The sequence below is a fragment of the Penaeus japonicus genome, unplaced genomic scaffold, assembly GCF_977035675.1.
Source record: "Penaeus japonicus unplaced genomic scaffold, GWHDUDI00000001_assembly GWHDUDI00000017, whole genome shotgun sequence".
Classification (NCBI taxonomy): domain Eukaryota; kingdom Metazoa; phylum Arthropoda; class Malacostraca; order Decapoda; family Penaeidae; genus Penaeus; species Penaeus japonicus.
In genome coordinates, this window is record NW_028234419.1 from 17648971 (window position 1) to 17668970 (window position 20000).

At 36.0% G+C, this 20000-nt stretch overlaps 1 protein-coding gene across 2 annotated transcripts in view; it reads right to left on the reverse strand.

Moving 5' to 3' along the window:
- Window positions 1–7716: 7716 nt before the first annotated feature.
- The window catches only part of AGBE (1,4-alpha-glucan-branching enzyme), a 20936-nt gene continuing 8652 nt past the window's right edge, over window positions 7717–20000 (reverse strand). Inside the window, exons 4-15 of one of the 2 annotated variants that reach the window (XM_043011425.2) lie at window positions 17292–17420; window positions 16715–16859; window positions 16352–16442; window positions 15943–16152; window positions 15613–15684; window positions 15308–15479; window positions 14692–14901; window positions 14250–14421; window positions 13662–13846; window positions 10572–10679; window positions 10306–10446; window positions 7717–10147 (exon numbers count right to left, since the gene is read on the reverse strand). In XM_043011425.2, the coding sequence (XP_042867359.2) occupies window positions 10100–10147; window positions 10306–10446; window positions 10572–10679; window positions 13662–13846; window positions 14250–14421; window positions 14692–14901; window positions 15308–15479; window positions 15613–15684; window positions 15943–16152; window positions 16352–16442; window positions 16715–16859; window positions 17292–17420 (1683 nt within the window). In that variant the 3' untranslated portion in view covers window positions 7717–10099. The remainder of the gene's footprint in view (window positions 10148–10305; window positions 10447–10571; window positions 10680–13661; window positions 13847–14249; window positions 14422–14691; window positions 14902–15307; window positions 15480–15612; window positions 15685–15942; window positions 16153–16351; window positions 16443–16714; window positions 16860–17291; window positions 17421–20000) is intronic. The other variant, XM_043011424.2, reaches the window with a different exon arrangement.

Below are 20000 nucleotides of genomic sequence, written 5' to 3' on the forward strand. Positions count from 1 at the left end.
TATATATATATATATATATATATATATATATATATATATATATATATATATATATATATATATATATGCAGATAAATAAATATATACCAATACGCATATGTAAATACGTATATATTTGTATGTATATATATATATACAAAGACATAAGTATATATAAATAAGTAGATGAATGGATATATAGATAGATTGATAGATAGATAGATAGATAGAGAGAGAGAGAGAGAGAGAGAGAGAGAGAGAGAGAAAGAGACTGCAACCCTTGCCTTATAAGGTGCGTGAGAATCGACTGCTGATACTACGCTCCTTCTTCTCCTTTTCCCTGTTTCCTTCCCCTTCCCCTTTATTCACCTTTCCTCTTCCCTTCTCCTTTCTCCTACGCGATCTCCCTTCCGCCTTCCGTTCCTCACTACCCTCCCCCCTCCCCCTCTCTTTCTCCTAAACCACACCCCGATTCCCCCCACCCCCCCACCCCATGACGCGCCAGTGCCTGTTCTGACATGTTTTATATTACATCTTTCAAGCAAACACATTTTTGTGTGTTGAGTCGCGTGGTTTTACTGTTTGTGCTGCAAGTCTAGTCTGTTTACTGTGTTTTTTTTCTATCTTCATAGTAATTGCTAGGATATCAAATTGTGATACTGACACGTAGTGCTCATGCTGGCGTCGTTCATGTTGTTATTTTCGTTGTGCAGTCACGTGACCGCCACATGCTGGCCAAACAGATATACCTACTTGTGTCACACGACTGTTTAATATGTACGCTGTATATATGCATTGTTTCTTCGCAAATACTCTGAATGCAACTATCTAGTGGTATCTGGAAGTTATCACGAATGTTCTCACTACCCCCTCCCCCTCCCCACGCCACCCTATCCCATCCCATCCCATCCCCCCACACCACTCCATCCCCTCACCCACCCCCCACACCACCCCATCCCATCCCCCCCAACTGTTCTTCGGCCGCCGAAATGTATTCTTTGTGGCCGGAAGGTTAGCTAGGTTCGGGGGTAGAGGGGGGGGGGGAGGAGAGGACCGCAAGACATGTCCTTATATGGTGCGTGTGAAGTTTGCTCGCTCTCTCTCTCTCTCTCTCTCTCTCTCTCTCTCTCTCTCTCTCTCTCTCTCTCTCTCTCTCTCTCTCTCTCTCTCTTTCTCTCTTTCTTTCTTTCTTTCTTTCTCCTGTCCTCCCATCTCTCCTTTTCTTTTCTCTTTCTTCACCACTGACTTTCACTTCCACCAACAAATATTGAACTGAATTTTATATTTCACATTCCTGATTCGGACTTTCCATCCATGTTGCTATCACTAGCAATGTCCTTATATGGTATGTGTCTCTCTCTTTGTCTTAGCATTGAACATTAAATGGTGAAATACGTAAAAATGCTTTGTCATATGTTTATTCTTACTGATGACTTTGTTTGGATAATCTCATGTTGTAGATCAATCTAATATGTGAACTAATTTTGACACTGTGATTTATATATTTTTTTAAACGTACTATCTCGTGTTGTTTCTACGATGCATATTTGCGCCTGTCATATAAAGCTTGACCTTTGCAAGACGCTTATTTGACATTTCAAGTGTTCATATTCTGCAATGGTACATAATTATTGTTCATCTATAACTTTCAGTCATCATTTAATAATATACCGATTAAAAAAATATATATACACTTTTCTTATATCCCGATCTTCAAGAACTAAAACTATGTAGTCCTGTTTATTCATAACATGACTGAAGGATCATGTCTTACTGAGATAAGCACTAAGCAACAAATAACAGGAAAGTTAATGTTGATATGATGTGTCTCGTGTGGTGTGTTCATACATTATGTTGCATGTGTTACGTAAGAAAATTTATTTAATTACATGATAACAAATACACATGCGGTGAGGTTATTGCTATCATACATTTTTTTTTTCCGAAGAACATGTTTAAATGAATGTTCACCGTTCACTTTTTTTTATTATGTTAATCGAACGTCACTGTGAGTAAGACTGGGTGCTGACTATAAGAAATTGTTCGTTGCTATTCATTCATGTTCTTATCTAGCAGAGATAAGAGTAATATTGTCCATAATTCAGATATTCACTCTACGGAGGCGATTGCATCCCCCCTTAAACTAGTGTTTTTGTTTATTTAGTTTTCTTTCCATTGCGACCCATATAATAATACCCTCGTAATACATTAGGTCAGTGTTGAACTGTACACTAATCGTAGTATTTCCGCCTCTCTTCATCCGGTATGGAGAATGTTTATTTCTGTTGCTACTTATTCTAGGCATTAATACCTTTTTAGTTTTTGTATATTTCTATGTAATCGTCACCGTCATCATCATCATCATCATCATCATCATCATCATCATCATCATCATCATCATCATCATCATCAATCATCATCACCACCACCACCACCATCATCGTTACTGTTATTAATTGTACTGCTATAAACACTACACATTTTCTTTTGTTACTATTACCATATCATAATTGTATTTTTATAAGTAAAACAGTAAAATCAAAAAAACTAAAAACCTCAACGATACTAGTAATCCAAAGGAAACAATGACAAAACAAACACAACTACTTCTTGCAACCCACAGAGACATGAATGCACCGCATATTTACTTGCAAACCGACTACCGATATTCCTCACAAACTCCGCAAACAAACAAACTCCAATATGATGGAAATGACCCTGTGGAATTTAGCCGAAGCTGTCTCTGATCATCTAATCATGTGAAACCAATCGTAATTAAAACTTGGGGAAATTTGTCCTGCCCCGCCTTGAACATTTTCCCTCTTTTTTTCATGACGAGGTATACGTATAAACATATACAAGAGCTGCGACACATGATCGGTTGAGCGTGTAGTGACGTCATGGGTGTTGTGGGCGCTCGAGAAGTGACGTCATGGATGTTGCATGCATTGCACGTTATCACTGACACACTATTTTGTTGTTGTTGTTGTTGTTCTGATGTTAATAACGACAAAATTAATAAGTGATAATAATAATGATTATTGTTATGATTATTATTGATAATATTTTCACTATCCTTATTAATAGTCATTATCGTTACTATTATCATTGATATTATTAGGTGTGATAGTTGCATCATTATCATTGTTATTTTATCATTATCATCATCATGTTACTTTATCATTATCATATAATTGTTATTGTTATTATCATTATTATTATCGTTATTATCGATATTACCATTATTATTATTATTTCCATTAATATCATCATCGTTATTACAATTACCTTACATTTTTCTTTATCATTGTTACTTTGACTATCATCATTATTATTTTAGTTATTGATATTGTTGCAATTGTTACTATGAATACTATTAATAGTACTATTTATTAATGTTACCATTGATATTATTAATATTATTGTTATTATTACCATTACCATTTTATCAGCATTATTATTGTTATTATCATTATCATCATCATTATTATTACTGTCATTTCACTATTATATCTGATCTTATTGTTTTGTTGTTACTATATTAATTTACAATATTCTAGACATTATCATTGTCATTATAGCTGCCGTTCGTGAATTGTGCTAGCAATAACAGCAATTGCAAATATCGTAGAAGCAGTGGTCGTGATATAGTTACGCTGTACACATATTTTCCTTAAAACGCAGACAAAAACTAAACTTTAATACTGTGCGCGCCATCTTTTGTCGAGACGGCAAACTTTGGGCGTAAAGACATAATTTTCACATCCTCATTCGCTAAATAAATACCTAATTATGATATATTGCGATATTCATGATGGCGGTTTACACTACGCTGATTCATCGTACCCGATGACCTTCTGTCCATGCGCCATGAAAATCAGACTAGGGAACAAGTGCATTTGAGGAGGTGGGGTCATGGATTTTATGTGATCATTATTTTTATGTGATTATTATGTGTTTTAAGGAATGTTAAGTGTAGTCAAATCGATGGTAGGTGGTGGTGGTGGTGGTGATGATGATGATGGTGATGATGATGATGGTGTTGGTGGTGGTGATGATGATGAAGATGATGGTGATGAAGATGAATATGATGGTGATAGTGATGATGATGGTTGTGATAGTGATGATGGTTGTGATAGTGATGATGATGATGATAGTGATAGTGATGATAGTAAAGTATGAAACCTTTAATAAAAACATGAATTGCGACACAACGCTTTCCGAACGAGATTCGCATGTAACCGTGAACATTTCCTTTCACTGTGTACAGTATAGATTCCAAGCAAGTCAAGACACGATGAGCAGCGCCAGACAGGAACGAATCATTCTGACTCATTTTCGCTCAGTCGATCGTTCGTTTTTAAAGGAATTGTTCTCTCCATTCACTATTTTTCTGTTTATGTTTTCGATTGAGAGGTGTTAAGACTGCAATTCGTTATGATCAAGTACCTTATTATCTGCATTTTACCTTCCCCGCAGAGTTTAGCTAAAATCATTCACGGAAAACAGAATACGTGCTAAAAGTGCCCGAGTTTTTATCACGAACGCCATCTGTTGAGCCAACCAAGAACTGTGAAGTTTTATCAACGCACAGACCTTGGGGCCGACAGTGTTATAACACTGACCTTGGAGCCGACAGTGTTATAACACTGACCTTGGAGCCGACAGGGTTATAACACAGATCTTGGAGCCGACAAGGTTACGACAACATACGGAGCAGATATATATATATATATTTTTTACATTTAATTTTGTTTAGGTACATAAATGCATAAATAGTTGAATGAATACAAACATGAAAGCAAAACAAATCCTCTAGCGGAGTAGCGCATAAAATTGCACAAAATAAACAGGGAAAATCAGTGAGTTCACAATTCTTGCAAAATACATTTTTAGGTAAGTAACTCAAGAGAAAAAGAGAGAAAGTGTGAAGAAAAAATGCACGGACAAATGCAAAACCATGAAATTGCTACTTTTTATGACCCGTGGTCATATTTAGGAGGAAATATAGAAATTACCCCTTCGGCAAAGCTGGATCTTCAATTTTAATTTTCACGATCCATGTCAGCCAAGAGATGGCGCGGCGATTGGCTTACCAGTGCCATCTATTGAATGGCTACCTGACCAGCGAGATTACTGAGTTTCGCTCTTAGCTTAGCTATTGTATTATGGATGAGAGATATTACTCCCCACTTTAATGTATTCATAAATAAAGGAACAGACTGGCTATTGGATCAGTGTCAAAACGAACTCCAGCTACTATATAAAAAAGAAAAAAAAAAGAACGAGAGGGAGAGAGAGAGGGAGGGGGAGAGGGAGAGGGGGAGGGGGAGGGGGAGGGGGAGAGAGAGGGGGAGAGAGGGAGAGAGAGAGAGAGGGAGAGAGAGAGGGAGAGAGAGAGAGAGAGAGAGAGAGAGAGAGAGAGAGAGAGAGAGAGAGAGAGAGAGAGAGAGAGAGAGAGAGAGAGAGAGAGAGAGAGAGAGAGAGAGAGTGAGTGAGTTTGCACGTGACTCATGCAATACAGACAACGAATTCCGGAAATGCTTACGCAATGAACAGCAGAGCCAGAGAGGAAAGAAGGGTTTATAAACACGAAACCCGTGATGTCAATATGTCAAGTACGTATTTGCCTGCGTAAGACCAACGTCTGTGGGAAGGGATCAGTACGTTTGTAATCTCAAAATGAAAGAAAAAAAAATCGTATCAGGTCCATGAGTTTAGAGTCGGTAATACATCGCAAGCAAGTGTATTTATGAAAATTATGTTAATTGCCACCGTGCCCGGAACCTCAGTATGTAAAAACACTTGTTTATCTTATACTATTAAATATCCTGAACTGACGTCAATTACTCCCACAAAGCAACTTCAGTGGATACTTGAAAAACATCTTCAGTTTCGAAGATTCCTCCTCTGGCCATAGTTCGAAATCTAAACACCCAAACAAAAGTGGTTCATGTTATGGTAGTTCAAGGGATAATGGCGAGCTTGATTCTGCAGTTATGTAAACAAACATACAGGTCTGGAATTTCCTCTTATATTTGAATGGTTATATGAACTTAAAATGGATTGATAAATACCAAGATAAGATGTAGCTAGATTACATCAAAACTTTACTCTTGGTCTATGAAACTTGATCGAATCAAAATATTTAGACCTTTATAATGGCCGGTTTGGAGTTACCTTGGCAATATCCCGAGGAGGAAAAGGGAAAGTTTGTGTTCATATTCCTTGTTTACCATCAGATGGTTGCCTCTGATGACGAGGTCAATGATAAAATCACTAAATCTAGTAACTAATATATCAGTGCATTAAGGTATTTTGTGAATCGATAATTAAGTAGAATAACAATAACACTGATGGTGAATATGATAATGGTATGATACTACCAGAAATCCAGTAAAACTTTGTTGATATTGACAGCAACCATCATCATTGTCATTGATATTTTCAGGTTTTCTCTCAAGCCGAATTTGAGGTTTTCCTGCCGCTAATATTGGCACTGAAACAAGGCCTCTACAGTTCTTCAGATATGGTGTCATGTTCCGTATAACATTTAATTCCATTTGACCATAAAATAAAAGTTTTGCTCGTGTTAATTTTCCAGAGGATATCATCACTTGGGTTTATCAATGAGCTTCTGTTTACCACTTCAATGAACGCATAACGTAAACCAACCAAGTGAACGCGTACCCTGACCATAAACCACTGATTTTCAATATTTTTTGCTTGGGAACCACTTTGGTAGCCTACATTCACCATGAGAGCCGTACCTTACACAGAAATTAAACTTTCTTTAACAATGTTACATTGTTGCTGATATTTTCCTGGGCTTTACGAGTACATGTGGACTATACCCGTATTGACGAAGTGATCGTAGCCAATGTTTATTTGTCATTGTCCCAACGGCATTGTCTTCCTTTCAGACTAAAGAAAATATTTTTCATTGCAAAAGACTTTATGGTAATTCATGTGCGTTTTAATTTATTTATAAAATGCACGCACACGCACACGCACACGCACACGCACATACACACACAGATACACATACACATACACATATACACACACAAACACACACACACACATACACATACACACACACACACATACACATATACACATACACATACACACACATATACACATACACATACATGCACATGCACATGCACATGCACATACACACATACACACACACACACACATACACATACACATACACATATACACACACACACACACACACACACACACACACACACACACACACACACACACACACACACACACACACACACACACACACACACACACACACACACACACACACACAAAGTGAGTTGACCTTGGTCATTCCTGTAAGCGTGATAACTCAAAGATTTTCTGATGGGCAGAAGCCGAATGCACCAGTGTATCTGGTGTCTTCCAAACTCCATAATCAAACTACTTCAGCAATTGGGCATATCCTTCATTATCAACATGACCTATCCTCTGAGAACAATCCTTGAAACAAATCCATACAGACCCTTGTAATTAAACAAATTTCCCCAATATTCTCCCCCACTAGTCATTATATTGCCCTTCCTTCCATTGCGCAATAGATATGCAATGATTGTGAACCAAGGGAGTTTCTGCTGTTTGCTCATTCATACTGGTTAGCAATCTGCGGATGCCAATCCAAAATCAATATAAAATCATTACACCCCAACGTTTATACGTATAGATAGCGATACAAAGTTTGAATGTAATATTCTTTTTATTTTCAAAATAATACATTTGTATTTAGCAGAGCTTCTCATAAGAACTGATTACTGTAACGGCTCTTAATTGTCATGGCACTAAAATCAAAATTGGAAACTACACTGCTATGATTGCATTACATCAGAGATTAATTGGTTACACAAAATATCATCTACATATAACTCGAATCTATTTACAGCACTATCCTGAGATATCACAGAAATTCAGATGTTTGTTCACTGTCATCCACTTACATGGCAAGGAAAATTAACATTCTGAAAAAAACTAAAACTTCAAAATGATATTGGTCTCCCCTCAAGGTGTAAATCCATGACTGAACTGCCAGAAATACTGTAAATTGATTAAATTACACTTCCTAGAACACTAGCAATAAAATAGTTAAGCAACTCTGTCAAGGCACCACCTTTTGTTTCCTTTGAGGATGCATTTCCAATGGAGTGATATATTTTCTTTCCTTGTTGATCTTGTCTATCCGAATATGGAGGAGGAGGAGGAGGAGGAGGAGGAGGAGGAGGAGGAGGAGGAGGAGGAGGAGGAGGAGGAGGAGGAGGAGGAGGAGGAGGAGGAGGAGGAGGAGGAGGAGGAGGAGGGAGGAGGAGGAGAGGAGGAGGAAGAGGAGGAGGAAGAGGAGGAGGAAGAGGAGGAGGAGAGGAGGAGGAAGAGGAGGAGGAAGAGGAGGAGGAGGAGGAGGAGGAAGAGGAGGGGAGGGGGGAGGAGGAGGGGAGGGGGGAGGAGGAGGGGAGGGGGGAGGAGGAGGAAGAAGAAGAAGATGAGAAAGAGGGGGAGGAGGAGGAAGAAGAAGAAGATGAGAAAGAGGAGGAGGAAGAGGAAGAAGAAAAGGAGAAATAGGACAAAGAGGAAGAAGAAGAGGAAAAAGAAAATGAAGAAGAGGAAAAAGGAGAAGAAGAGGAAAAATGAGAAGAAGAAGAAGAGGAAGAAGAAGAAGAGGAAAAAGAAGAAGAGGAGGAAAAAGAAGAAAAAGAAAAGGAATAAGAAGAGGAACAAGAAGAAAAAGAAAAAGGAAAAGAAAAATGAAGTGGAAGACAGAAACAGACAACAGATAGACAAGAAAGTAAAGTAATCCAGCAGTTGTTCAATGTAAATTCCAACAGATATCTCCATTTACTTAAAACCATGCATGTGTCAAGATACAAATCAGAAACGGCAACACATATCACATGATTTTTTTCCCTTAAAACAAGGTCAGGTCAATAGAATGCATTAGGTTAGTTGAAATCAATAACAATTTTAAGATCTCTGTACTGGATACAAATTTAATAATTTAAATGGAAACAACAAAGAAATAAAGGCACAACTTATTTTCACTACACATATTAAAATGTTCATGGTAATTTGAAATATATATTAGGGGAAGAAGGTCAAGAGAAATGACATCAAAATCATGCAAAAGAAAAGGTAAATTATCTAGTTTTCTTTTTCCTAATTATAAAAGAGGACACGACAGTCTCATACATACAAAGGAGATTATGAAATCCAATGCACACTTCACAGATTATATGCAGCCTAGTTTCTTTAGAGAGCAAGTAACAGAATCTTTGTGAATCTGAGCCATTGCATTTTAACTTTATTTACTCAATCCTCCTTTTGTTGGGTAAAATTTATCAAGTATTCTTTCAGATAACAGACCATAAGAGGGTCTTAACAGTCATCTGGTTACAGGTAGTTATTTCTATTTTGCTCTCTTTCACAGAGGGCACTCAAATTTTACCGATTTACATGTGCTCTGTTTTTATAAATCACTGGAAGACTATAAAATCAACAATAAATACAAAAATATATCATCAAAAAAGTTCATAAATGCAAAAACATCAGTACAATAAACTGGCACCTTCTATGTTTATGATAAAAGCCTCTGCGAGAAAATATTATAATGGCCTTTTTCTCATATTTACTGACAAAAAAATACATAGGCATAAGCAATTACTGTACTTTGAGCTTCTATTTTGGAGCCTCTAAATACAATGAAACATTAAGGTTTAGCACAAATGTCAATTCATAATATATCTCTTTACTGCTTACATTATCTTACATAATATGTTCTTTTCCAGTTCAGTACTTTTATCCTTAATATATAATATATAAATGATGTGCGTAATATAACTGCTATATATTACTGATCTGTATAAATACTTTCATATAGTAACAAAAAATATGTAACAGAGAAAGAATCATTACACTTCAATATATAACAAATAAAATATCAATAAAAAATTAATGCCAAACATCAACACACAACCTCAAGTCTTTTCCCTTTTCTTTCCATCTACCACTACACAACAATATCATCTATATCATGGCAACACACTTGGCTTCAATTGCTGATTCAGTACTCCATTATTTATTCCACTTTGGCAAGCACAATGGCAACTCTGCTAGGGATATATACCTGTAAAAGATATAGAAAATATCAGTTTACAACAACATATTGAACTAATTAATAATAATATAAACAGAAAAACAAATTAAATGATGTAATAAAGCTGCTAATCCTGGAGAAAAAAATACCCAACAGAAAACAAAACTTTTATAGATTAAATTTCTTACCATCACGCAATGAGGACGACTATTAAAGCCTTCATTCTTTGTCAAGAAATCTGTGTTATGATCTAGGAGTTTGTGCCCACCAAATTCCTCGGCATCTGTATCGAGTACTATCTTGTATTTCCCGCTACAGCCGACTCCAATCTGTAATTTTTTATCGTTGTCAAAGTGGGATCTCATAAAAATTCTGATAATCCAATATCAACTACTATAAGCAATCACTATAAATACCAAATAGCAATATTTTTTTTTACAAATATATTACTGACCTTGTAATCCGTGTAGCTTTGAGAAGTATGGAAGTTGAAAATGAAAACACAGTTTCCTCTTTCAAATGCAATCACTTTGTCTCCTTGGTGCTTTGTGCTTATATATCCCTAAAATTCAGAAGAAAAAATATAAATATAATAAAGCAAACTTTGTTTATGGTAAAAATGTATTTTCTTAAATAAAAAATAAAATACTCTTTTAGTATATCTAATATATATATATTTAATAGTAATATACAAATGTAAAGACCTACCTACCGCTGTCCCATCTATGTAATCATAATTGATGCAATAAAATGACAAGGTATTAGTGTTCTTATGGTAGCAATAATCATTAACCAGGGCAGTGGAAAATGGAGCCAAACTTCTGGGACATACACAGTGTGGTAAATGGTTGCCTACAGGGTGTGAAATTTGTGGTGGATTTTGTGTTCATGAGCTAACGATTATATGATCAGTATGCTAACCAGCTAAAATTTGATATCCTGAATAACAATATATCTGTGTTCTTGTAACAAAAATTCAATTTTCTGACACTGACACTAGGGAATCAAAGCCAAAGAAGTTAGCTGAATTCCTGAAGAGGGCTTTAAAGAGGTTAGAGTATATGATGAAGACAAAGATGGGGTCTTATAGTTGAGGTGAGTGTATCAGGAAAAAGGAGTCATTACTAGCAGTTACAGTTGATCTCGCAGAGGGCAGTGGACATTGAGGATGCCCTTTCCAATGTACAAGTGGAGAGTTAGTTGAGGGAGACAAAATCTGGCCCCTTTCTTGTGATATTTATATTAAAAAAAATAAAAAAAAGGATACAAATATTGCACTCTGCAATGGTAAAGAGTTATAATATACTGAGTCTGAGCCAGAGATGTTTCTATTGAAAATCACATTGTTTGGTTTACCTAAGTCACTCCTTGATAATAAATTATGTATTGAACAAAAAGCTGGAAGAACCAGGGGCTGCACAAACGAGTTTGTACTTACAAAGACATGGGGTGACTTCAATCATGATGTGATCAAGGTGTGACTCAAATTATTTCTTGCATTCAGAACAAAAAATGGTGTGTACGCTGGTCTAAACCGATGTAGAGCCTATGACAATTTCTGGGTAACTCAGTGTTACCTCTATCGGAAGTTTGGATACATTTCTGCAAAATGCCCATCAGAGAGTCAGCTACCTCTGCCTCTTGAGCAAGGAATTACTATTCTCAACAGCTTCCTGTCCAAATTGTTCACCTATCTGAGTCCTAGGATTGCTTTGCATCAGGGCATGACTGTCCAGTTTGATTTCCTAGCATCAACATGTTGAAAATACTAAGCTTTCTGTGTCCAAAAAAAAATAAAAAAATAAAATAAAATAAATAAATAAATAAGCTATCTAAGAATCAGGTTACTTAATACTTATTCTCCTCCTAATAAGTCGGGTAATATGGCACAAACATGAAATTACTTCAGCTTGGATGTATTGATCCTCACTGAAACATAGCTGGTCAAGTCCAATGTCATCCATGTTGCACTCCCAGCAAAAGTTGCATTAATATAAGCCCCTTGAACTAACACTAACTCAAGGAGGTGGGGCAGTAATTGCAAATAAAAGGATTTTGTCTGGTATTAAGCTGGATCTAAATGATTGGGTGTCTTCTTTTGAGATGATGGAAGTAGTGCTTGATTTGAGATCACAGGTCATGCATTTGGCTGTATTCTATCGACCTGAGAGTTTCATGGATGGGTTTCACTCATCTGTTGAAGGATTTTCACACAAATCTGGCAAACAACTAATTTCTTCAATTACTGTATTGATGATCTCTTGTGTAAACCTTTTTCTGCTGAATTTGTGGAATTGATAGATGTGAACAACTTTGTTGATCATATAAACCGATCCACACATGTTTCTGGTCACACTAGACATGGTATTTTGTTTAAAAGCCAGGCAATTTATCATTCCTCAAGTGCAGATCATTCCCTGTGTCATAGGACAGGTGAATTAGCTTGCCAATACATGACTCCATGGAATGATTTGTGTATTGCTATGCTTCATAGGTAACATAGACAAGAGAGCATGAGGTAGACTGTGGATGAAATGTCACATTCTCAATACATGGTGGCATGGAGAGAAGTACTTTCTCCTGCCTTGACATGCAAAGTGGTGTACCACAGGAGCAAAATTTCATATGAAGATGACTAGATATAGTTTGTAGCTTTGGAAAACTTGCTAGGCAAAAAGCAGTTACTGTAGTGCCCTCCTGTGCAGCCACTAATGAACTTAACTTAACTCTTAACTGTTTTAACCAGCAGTGAAGGACGTCCGAAAATACATCAGGAACATTAAGATCTTTTGCTAGCTGGATCCCATAAATGTATCTAAAATACCACTCGCATTTAAAAAGTCAACAGCATGCATTGTTAAAAAAAAGTTACTTAGATCAGACTTTGTGTCTTTTAAGAAGTCAGCTTTACTCTAACTAGGTATCCAAAAGAAGGCTGGCTTTGATGCTGATAACATAGCAGACTTTCACACTCTCTCATCTTTCTTTTGAAGGTTTTGAAACTGGCAATTTTGGATGAGCTGCCTTTCTGCTCTAATGAAATGGTAATTTCTTCATTGCAGTCCACATACTATTTTGCTTAAAATTTGTAATAACCTGATATTGAATATGGGGGGGGAGGGATAATTTCTCCTAATGTGACTGGATCTCTTGGCAACCATGCTTTGATACCATTGATCATCAGATCCTTCTTATTATTTCAGCACTGTGTCTGATTTCTAGTGGAATCATATATATTAAGAGGAGCTGTTCAAGAAGAAATACCTTCAAGATTTGGTGTCCCTCACACCTTGGTCTTGGACCCATTATTATTTGTTACATAAGCACTTTCAACAGTTCCAAGCTAATACTACACAATTCCATATTTTCACTGAGAACACTGAGGAAGCAAATAATAAAGCAAAGTCCCTTGGTAAATAATAATAACAGTCAATTACTAAATGACTATGCAAAAATAACCTGTGAGCCTCAACCTGAAAAGACAAATAATGTGGAGATTCCTTCCAAATGTAAAGAAATGTACAGAAACCATAGGAAACCTTACTGGTTCAGCCCTCAGCCAACCATATTTTTCTTCTGTGTGGTTCATGGCAGCATCAAAGTTATTGAGGTACTCGTACTTCAGGAGGGAATCATCAACCACATTCCACTGGCGCCGTGCATAGTGGTAGCTCTCCTGGTTGCCACTGCGGGGAAAGTCTAGCCACTCCGGGTGTCCAAACTCATTACCTGTGTTAAATTTGAGGATTAATAATGATCAATATTGGCATCAAATAACTATAATACTGGAGTCTAAATCATGCCTACATGTTTTGACTTCTTTATTTATAACTTATACATCATGCTGCATCATCATTTAGTAGACAACATAACCTAAGGAAAAAATTCTTTCTTTTTCATAAGTTTTCCCATTCAATTATCTCAATTTCTGTTGAGATTTTGGAATGAAGACGTAAATACAATACCAGTATTGATTAATCCATATTTTCTTAACTACAAAAACATAAAGACAATGTAAAGCTTACTGCTTCCCTAAAATCTGATGACTTCATTATTTAGAGAGATTCAAATGGTAATTTCAAATCTATGGTAACATTAGGACACATTTCTCGTTAGAAAGGGAATCGCTTACCCATGAAGTTAAGGTAGGCCTCGCCCCCCAAGCCATGGGTGATTAGGCGGATCATCTTGTGCAGAGCCAGACCGCGATCTATGATTAGTGATGGAGGAGACATCTTGGACATATGAGTGTACATCTCCTTGTCCATGAGCCAGAATGCCAAGGTCTTGTCCCCTACTAGTGCCTGGTAAATCAATTCAGGCATTAAATTTATGGTTGAAATGCAGTATCAGATATTATTAGAGATTCATAGTTAATTGAGGAAATTCTACTTCACTACAGAATGTAAGAATAAGTAAGAGTTATGTATGTCCTGCATGATGGTAAGAATATATGACAGGAAACAAAACTCTTACATAATTATGAGGAATCTGTAAATTAGAGAAAAAAATCCAAATGATAGTACATGATACATCAACACACACATTTTGCTATTCCAAACTGTTTTACTAACCTGGTCATGTGATTCTGCATAAGCAACCGTCTTTTCCTTGTATCGCCGATTCTCAAGAATGTGGCATATATTCCCCATATCCCAGTCATCATCCGACTTCTCCTTCAATAACTTAATCCAAGTGTCAGGAATGGCCATGCCCAGACGATAATCAAACCCTCCACCACCTTCTTCTACTGGCCGGCAGAGAGCTGGCATTCCTGAGACATCCTGAATGAATACAAGCAAATAAACACTTACCATTTTCAGGTGTATGTACATATACATGCATATGTAAAGGTGTGATTGAACATGTTTGTATTGATTTTTATACCCATTTGTGTCTGTATAAATATGTAAAAAATGTGAGTATGCATGATTGTACAAAAGTATACAGATATATACACATATATCAATACACTCAAGTCTATTTGTTCATTTCTATTTCATCTAAAAAGAAATTGTATAAACAAATTCTCCATCATTTAGATTTTAAACCCAAGACATAAAGATTAAAACTCTACTCATGCAAGAATATATATATACATTCAATTCAAATACTGTCTCAATAAACAAGTTCATATCAATCCTGTGAGTGAATGGAATTTCACAAACAGCTGCTAGAAATAGTAGCCACCTCAGCAATGGTTATGATCTCTGGATCCAGTTCATGGACCATGTGGTTGGCCAGCATGAGATACACTAGAGCTTCTGTGTCCACATTCATGCCAAAGTAATCGTTATAGTCTCCGCTAAAACCTTCACCTATTCCATGTGAGTGATACAACATGGAAGTTACACCATCAAACCTGTAATTGTATATGAAACCAGTGTTACAGATTACTCCAGTGATGAATATTTATGTTCCAGTATTAATCATAAGAAAAAATCAAAAGTGAAAACAGTATAGTCAAGAAAGAGCATCAACAGTGGATTACTTACCTAAATCCATCAAACTTGTATACTTCTAGGTACCAGCGAAGGTTGGAGAGAAGGAACCTTAGCACTTCCCAGCTGTAAAGGATAAAATATATATATATATATATCAATAATACCTGCTCCCTGTTTCTGTACCAATTATAAATATTCTCTTCATGTACCAATGAAGAACATTGTGAATACAAATGATACAGATAAATAGAAACCATCTTCTTGGTAATAAGTTGTATAAATTTTTCCAATTTCAAAATGAACAAATACATAAATCAAGCCTGATAACAAAAAAAAAGGAATATATCTCTTATAAGGGCTTAATAAAAGCTGCATACTCACTTTGAATAGTTAAATAATCTTGAATCCCAAAGGTCATGTATTCCTCTGCTACCTCCATGGAAATAGCAGGAGTCAGTTCCATCAAACTCGTTAAGACCATCTAGGACATTTTTGGAAGCATGAGAATGTACCACGTCCAGCAGTACATACAACCCCATGGAGTGAGCTGTGTCGACCATTTCTTTGAGTTCTTCTGGTGTCCCATAACGACTACAACAAAGAGGAGTTTGTACTAAGCAAAGTTCTTCATGAAATTAACTGGTTTATTTTTCATTCTTCCAGGCATACACAAACCAAAACAATTTGAATAAACAGAAATTTAAACACTCCCTTGATCTGAAAAAATAACAACATATATATCAAGAATGAAACCAAATTAAAGTGAAAACAATTCCATCACTCTTCTCACCTTGAAGCAGCAAAGAAACTGGTCACCTGGTAACCAAAGCTGGCATAATAGGCATGTTCCATAATGGCCATTACCTGGATAGCATTGTACCCTGGAACAGTATCATACAATAAGTGCAATTACAAACCTTTTACATAAAAGCTAATCATAGGTAAAGCTAATTTGTAGCTCAGAACAAATCAGTATTTTTTATAAATTTACATCAGCACTTTATTTGAGTTTCAGAGAAATGCAAAGACAATATTTTTTTCTTCTCAATTTGGTCAAGTAAACTGGAAACTCTTTACTGTCTTTTGGATTCCTCAAAATAAATAACACAATATTTGAAGTCATTATCCCATAGCAACACCAATTTTTACTTACCCAACTTCACTATCCTTGGTAAAACATTCAGTGTAAACTCCTTGTATGTTCCAACTTTTGGCTGGCTTGTACCAATGCCAACATGACATTCATAGACCTTGAGACTTGCTGGCTTCTTTGGCTTTGGGTGCTTGAAGCTATATATCTGTTGCAAAAGACATTGTATCAGATCATAATTTCTTGACATCAATGAGATTTGTAATGACATGTTCCTATGTAGATTAAATATATATATTTTATCCTACATCAGGTACAATCTTTCCATTCTTAGTCCCTTTTCCCTGTTTTACTTCACTATCCCCACATCTCTCTTCTCCTTTCCCCTCCCCCCCCTCTCTCTCTCTTTCTCTTTCTCTTTCTCCTTCTCTTTCTCACTTTTTCTCCCTCTCTCCCTTTCTCCTTCCTTCTCACTTCCTTTCCCTTTTTCCCTTCCTCTCATCCCTCTCCTTCACCAAATTTCTGACATTTTCTCTTTCTTTCTTTCTTTCTTTCCTTCTGTTTTGTTCTTCCTCTCCCATTCTTCTTCCCACATCTCTCTTCTGGCATTCATCCTCTTCTTTGCTGTCTCTCCACCTACCTCTTCTGGTGGGGGGTTCCAGAAATGTTGCTGATAGGCAATCCCCTCTGACTTAGGCGGCTGCACCACATATGAAGCCCAAGGACAGAGTCGGTCCACCATGGTGTCTTTGGGGGTCAGGAGGCCCACCTGGTAGTGAGAGGGTGTAACAACCACAGTGGTGAGTAAAGCCATCTAAAAAGCTGATATAAATGGGCCCACAAACATGAGTAAAATTGTTCCAAAGATTAAATCATCACTTACCTTTTCTTTTCTTTTTTAATAAAAAAAAAATGTACTTTTAATTTTTAATTTGATGAAACTCACAATAACCACAAGAAAAATCTCTCTCCAAATCCAAATTAATAAGACATCTCTGAAAATACGTTTCATAACGGAGATGAACAATTGACCAGTTAATTTTCCTTCATATTTTTATGACATTTATGACAATATTGTCTCAGTAGGCAACCAACTTTCTTCCATTTCATGATAATGCCATAATGTCATTAAGACTACATAACCCAACCAAAGTCAATCCAAATTAACCTGAACTGACTGAACCTAATCCAAAGTAAACTAACCAAGCCTAGCCTAACTTAATTTGACTAAACTCATCAAACCCAACTCCACACTAACCTAACCTGACCTGACAAATGTAGTATAACCTCATAACCCATCTAAGCAACTCCTTGTCTAGCCAGACTTAATCCAATCCACACTAACCTAATCTGACCTGTCCTGACATATATGATATAACATCATATAACCTATATTAACCACTCCTTGCCTAGCCTAGCCTGACCTAATCTAATCTAAAATAACCTTATCCAACCCAACCTAAATCTTACAAAAAGCTAATAAAGATTTATAATTGAGCATGATTCTGAATCCACTCAACATTGAAATAGTTTCACCTTTGAGTTATAATTGGTTTTCATGTAATATTTGTTTAAAAATCAATGACCATAGTATCCAGTTCAATTTAAAAAGTAAATGTGTGTTTATTTCAGACATCATTTATCACTGTTTTATATATACTAGGGGGTATATCTATAGTATACTTAGATCTTTTTACAAAACTATTGTAATTGCCGATAACTTCTTTCATGGTATATAACAGCCCAAGTCAATATCAGCCAGAGCAAAGCATGAAATATATTAGTACTTGAGAAGAAAAGTATTGCCACACTTTATCTATCTGTAGAGTAATTTACTTTTGATTGACCTATTGATGAAGGGACATATTTTCGCCTACTACCGCTCCCACTGGGAAGATAGCAATTGGTCGATACTTCGTTCCGGGGTGGTTTCCCCCTGCATGGGCCACACAGAACCTCTCAGAGCGTTTTTCACCACCCTATTCTTATGGTTTTCATGAATGCGTCTACAGTTTAAAGGCAAGTTTAACTATTGCCATGTTCAGAGGAGTTATTTTAATTGAAAAATATGTTACAGCAATTCTTTTCTGGTGCTATTTTCTTGAACTTTGCATATATTCTTCACTTCCATGTGACAATACCAATGGAAAGTGGAGGCAATCTTTTAGTGGTGTATCCAAAAACATGTTTTATACTTATTTTTTTCTTTACCAAAATGAAAATATAATATAAATAACCATACATCTACATATGAGTATGTACATGTACCTCATGACATAATGTGACATGATATCACAGGTAATCAACAAATTAGAATTAGCATTATATTAGAAATTTGTTATTTTATTTTATTTCTCGGCCAATCACATTTGATTTTACAGTACTTTTTTGACTCGGATCTTTTTATTCAACTGATCAAGAAGCAGAAATTACCATGATGTCATCAATATCACATAGTTTTCTGTGACTTTTTGTTTGTTTGTTTGTGACATTTTATGACATTCAAACACCTAAACTAAAGTAACCGAGTCTAAGAAATTATGAAAAATTATATATTTAAGAACAATCTAGTGTTCTATTTCTGATGCTTCAGCATACCACAACTGCCCCACTCAGAACTCGGCAAGAAAATGCAGAACGTCTCAGGATGTCAACCGGTTACGGGGACATTTTCCAACTACATGATAGGACATTAACTGGCGTGAATGGGTTAATACGCGAAAGCTAGAAATCTCTCTCATACTTCCAGTTACTTTTTTTAATTTACAGCTTATAATTACAAGCATAATAAACCAATAAGACCATTCTATAGGCTCTCCATTACAAATGTAAAGTTAATCTCAGAAGTTTACTGGAAAAGGACTGAATCATGCATCATTGAGACTTTTAAACTCCTTAACTTTAAGACAGACAAAAAATTATGAATAAAAAAATAAAAAAAATTGTACACATTTAGTTTTTATATTTTCAGCATTTCATGAATATAAAATATTTTAAATTCATCATCAGACTAAAAGTTACAATACAACCCATACCTTAAAAAAATATTACTAGACTTAAGTAAAGAGTATCTTGTGCCATTAACTACAAATAAGAAAATCATTCGGCAAAAATTTAGAAAAATCATCAAAAACTATATTTACACATGCAACCTTAAAACCATCTACAAAGTGCTACATAACTACAAGACAAGAATGCTATTATACTAATGAAGATCTAGTTAGGTTTGTAATATCCAGGTTATAGTAAATGGGTCTCCTTCATATTCTGTACTATTACACCATGCATCTTCTGAATTTTCATACAAGTTATAAAATGTCTAATAATTGTAAATACATAAGTGGATAAA